General features: G+C 42.8%; 1 protein-coding gene across 1 annotated transcript in view; it reads right to left on the bottom strand.

The window, feature by feature from the left end:
* LOC138945787 (fas apoptotic inhibitory molecule 1-like) overlaps window positions 1–1,127 on the bottom strand; it is a 71,576-nt gene extending 70,449 nt beyond the window's left edge. Inside the window, exon 1 of the mRNA XM_070317294.1 lies at window positions 656–1,127. Within this exon, the coding sequence (XP_070173395.1) occupies window positions 656–735 (80 nt within the window). The 5' untranslated portion in view covers window positions 736–1,127. The remainder of the gene's footprint in view (window positions 1–655) is intronic.
* Window positions 1,128–3,564: the final 2,437 nt, after the last annotated feature.

The raw sequence follows: 3,564 nt of genomic DNA on the forward strand, positions 1-3,564 counted from the left end.
TAATGGTGATTTTGGTCAATATTCTGGAAATTTACAACCGGGGTAATAGCAATTTGGGACACTGATCATGAAGTTTACTATTTAGGTAATAATTAGTTATTGAGAACAATGTTTTCGAGTATCACCATTTTGGTAATGGTATTGTGGACTCTAGATCTGTTATCAAATCTTACGTTATGGATAGTTTGGGACCCAGTTCTTGAATTTCACCATTCAAGTAAGGAGATTTTGCACATTGTTTTCGATTTTACTATTTAGATAATAGTAATTTGGGACACTGTTATTTTACCGTTATCTATAATTCATGTGTAACTGAGGACTCACGTCATTGACAAAGAGGGAATTAATTTGGGGCAACGTTTCCGATATTTGCCTTTTAGGTTATGGTAGTTCAGGACCCAGTTCTTGAATTTCACCATTCAAGTAAGGAGATTTTGCACATTGTTTTCGATTTTACTATTTAGATAATAGTAATTTGGGACACTGTTATTTTACCGTTATCTATAATTCATGTGTAACTGAGGACTCACGTCATTGACAAAGAGGGAATTAATTTGGGGCAACGTTTCCGATATTTGCCTTTTAGGTTATGGTAGTTCGGGACACTTGAATGATATTACTTAATCTTATTCTACTATAAAGTGTAAAGACTCACTTTTTCTCAGCCTTTTTCTTCAGGGCTCTTTCGATGGCTCGCTGGCGGGAATTTCTGCATGCTGTTAAAATTACAGACATCTTGGCCCCGTCTTCTTCAATCCGGCAACCGTAATCAACTCTGTCACCCTCTAAGCTCCGGTGTCGTCTGCAACAGTGAAGCCTAATGCACGGCTCTCGCGAGAAATGACGTAGCAAGTATGGCGGCGGTGTTTGCTGAAGAAGTGTCGACGGATATTATTGGCAGGTAGGGCAACAAGGCTGACAAATCCACCAATCGATTCTATTTTTAGCTGCGTTGTCACTCGCCAATGGAGCAAGGGTAAGTTTGATGCGTGAAATAAACTTTGACAGAGCAAAACAAGGCTGGAAATAAAAACGTCAGGTTTTCAGAAAACCGAAACGAGAGCTTGAATCAGAGCTGGGACCGCCGAGACTCCTGCAACGGAGACCCGAACGAACTGCACAGAGTGATGGCGCCAAGACGACTGATTGCAGAAACACGTCACACCGGGTCGCTAGCTACCTGCCCTCACACCAGAAGGCAGAGGTAACCCGCAGCGCTTTTTAAGCCATGACGTCGGACGAGCAAAGAGCGCGCGCTGGGCAATAGAAACGAGCATAGTCACTACTTTTGGTGTGGCCCCCACAGTTTCTTAGTTCTACACTGTTGTTTGCCGAAAATTACAATCTTATTTTAAATTGTGTTTGTTTGTCCATCATATTATTGTTTCTTTATTTATTATTGGGTATTGTTGGTGTCTGTGGTGGTTCATTGAAATCTTCGTTAAATGTTCGTAAAATTGCCGTTAAACAACTTCTTTGTGTCCATGAAAGAAATAAAGAACGAGAAATAACAAGATCACCGGCGGTTTAACATACATTTTAAAAAGCGTACAATACTGAAAATAATGACTATAAATGCTCGGCTTTATTTCCCTGCGCGCGCGCTCGTTGCTTCTCCGACGTCATAACATGAAAAGCGCTGTGAGTTACCTTTTCCGGCACCAGAATCCGTGGCTGGCCGAGTGCTGCCGGCCGTCAGGTAAACAGTCAGAGTGGTGCTACCAGCTTCGATTTATGCTCCGTGCGCTCTCTCTGTGAGTGTGGAGCTCGTCTGCGTAGCGTCCCATTGCCGCGCGACTGTCTGCTTAACCTTCGCCGGTGGTCGTGGGTCCGTGTGGACGGGCCAGAAAGATGTTTAATTGCAAATATCTTTTAAAATACTTGGAATTTTTTAATGAGCTTTTAAGAATGCCTCAGGCACCTAAAAAGCTCTTATGTCCTAAAATTTAAGCGAGAAGTAATTAAAAAAAAAAGAGTCATATTTTAGACTGCAAACATCGTGGGGCCGTGCGGACCCATGTTTCTCAAAGAAGGATGACTTCCGTGTGTAGTCGATAACCCGGACGGGCGAAGGTTAATGCTGACTTCGCCTGCGTAGCGTCCCATTGCTGCGCGACTGTCTGCTTAATGCTGACCTCGCCTGCGTAGCGTCCCATTGCCGCGCGACTGTCTGCTTAATGCTGACCTCGCCTGTGTAGCGTCCCATTGCCGCGCGACTGTCTGCTTAATGCTGACCTCGCCTGTGTAGCGTCCCATTGCCGCGCGACTGTCTGCTTCATGCTGACAGCGTCTTTTGTCTCGTGGTACCTGCTTCACTTTATGGCTTCCTCGTATCATAGATATATTTGGTCTATTTATATCTATGCTCGTATATGCAGCAGGGCGAGGTAAAACGAGAGAGAGAGAGAGAGAGAGGGTGGGGGGAGAGAGAGAGAGTAAGAGAGAGAGAGAGAGCAATAGAGAGAGACAGAGAGAGAGACAGACAGACAGACAGACAGACAGACAGACAGACAGACAGACAGACAGACAGAGAAAGAGAAAAACGGAGGGAGGGGGAGAGAGAGACAGACAGACAGACAGACAGACAGACAGAGAGGGAGGGAGGGAGGGGGGCATAAACACGGTCTCATTGACTTTGATTTTGAGGCCTACTGTTATCTATATATGGAGAATACGCATGTCTGCATATCGGAGAGATGATTGTTGAAAGAGAAAAAAATATCGATTAATTCCGACATTTTTATCGAGTGTTCACGGGACGTAAGCGGAGGGCGTTTTGGGTAATAAGTGGAGTTACCTTGGGGGAACCGGAACCAGACTTGATGCATTAAAAAACAGAATACAAATATCTTTTTCTGCTGATAAGAATGACCACAGGAGCACAAAGCACGGGTCGATGGAAGTATCCTACTCCGCTGGTGTAACATTACTGTGATAGCTATGGCATAGCATTTAAACTTGCTTTTCTTTCGCTACGTCAAACAACGATTGTGACCTCGAAGTTTCAAGTGGTAATGATTTCAATGTGTCACGTTATTGATTCATTTTTTGTTGTTGAAATCCTGCTTGAAAATAAAACTGCAATAAAACATTTGAAAATGCTTATATTGCATTCTTTAATGTTACTGTGCTTCTCACTTCCAGATGCACCGAACCTCTGTTATTTTTGTTGTTGTAGTCAAGCCTCAGGCAGCTGTCCAGTTGAAAAACTACCATGTTTCATTGACTTTCTGCGAGGAGTACAAAACTGCCATTTCTTTACCAATGAATTTCTATAATTGTACGGGCAGGACAGCGTAAACCTCGATCAGACCCCGCACGTGAACCACATACGTAGTTTGTTGCACACTAATTGGGTTTGTGTTCTTTTAGAAAGGTTTGACAATAAATTCAGAAAACGTATTGGTTTAACGAGAATAAATTGCCATTTATGGAGTATTTTCACGAATAAAAACAAAACTTTACCTGCATGACTTAAAGCAAATGATGAAATGTACATGTTTTAAAGTGGGTTTTTTTCCAGCATGTTCGGTTTTTGTCGAATCAAAACTGTTTTAAGTTTCC

This window comes from Littorina saxatilis, linkage group LG13, assembly GCF_037325665.1.
Source record: "Littorina saxatilis isolate snail1 linkage group LG13, US_GU_Lsax_2.0, whole genome shotgun sequence".
Classification (NCBI taxonomy): Eukaryota; Metazoa; Mollusca; class Gastropoda; order Littorinimorpha; family Littorinidae; genus Littorina; species Littorina saxatilis.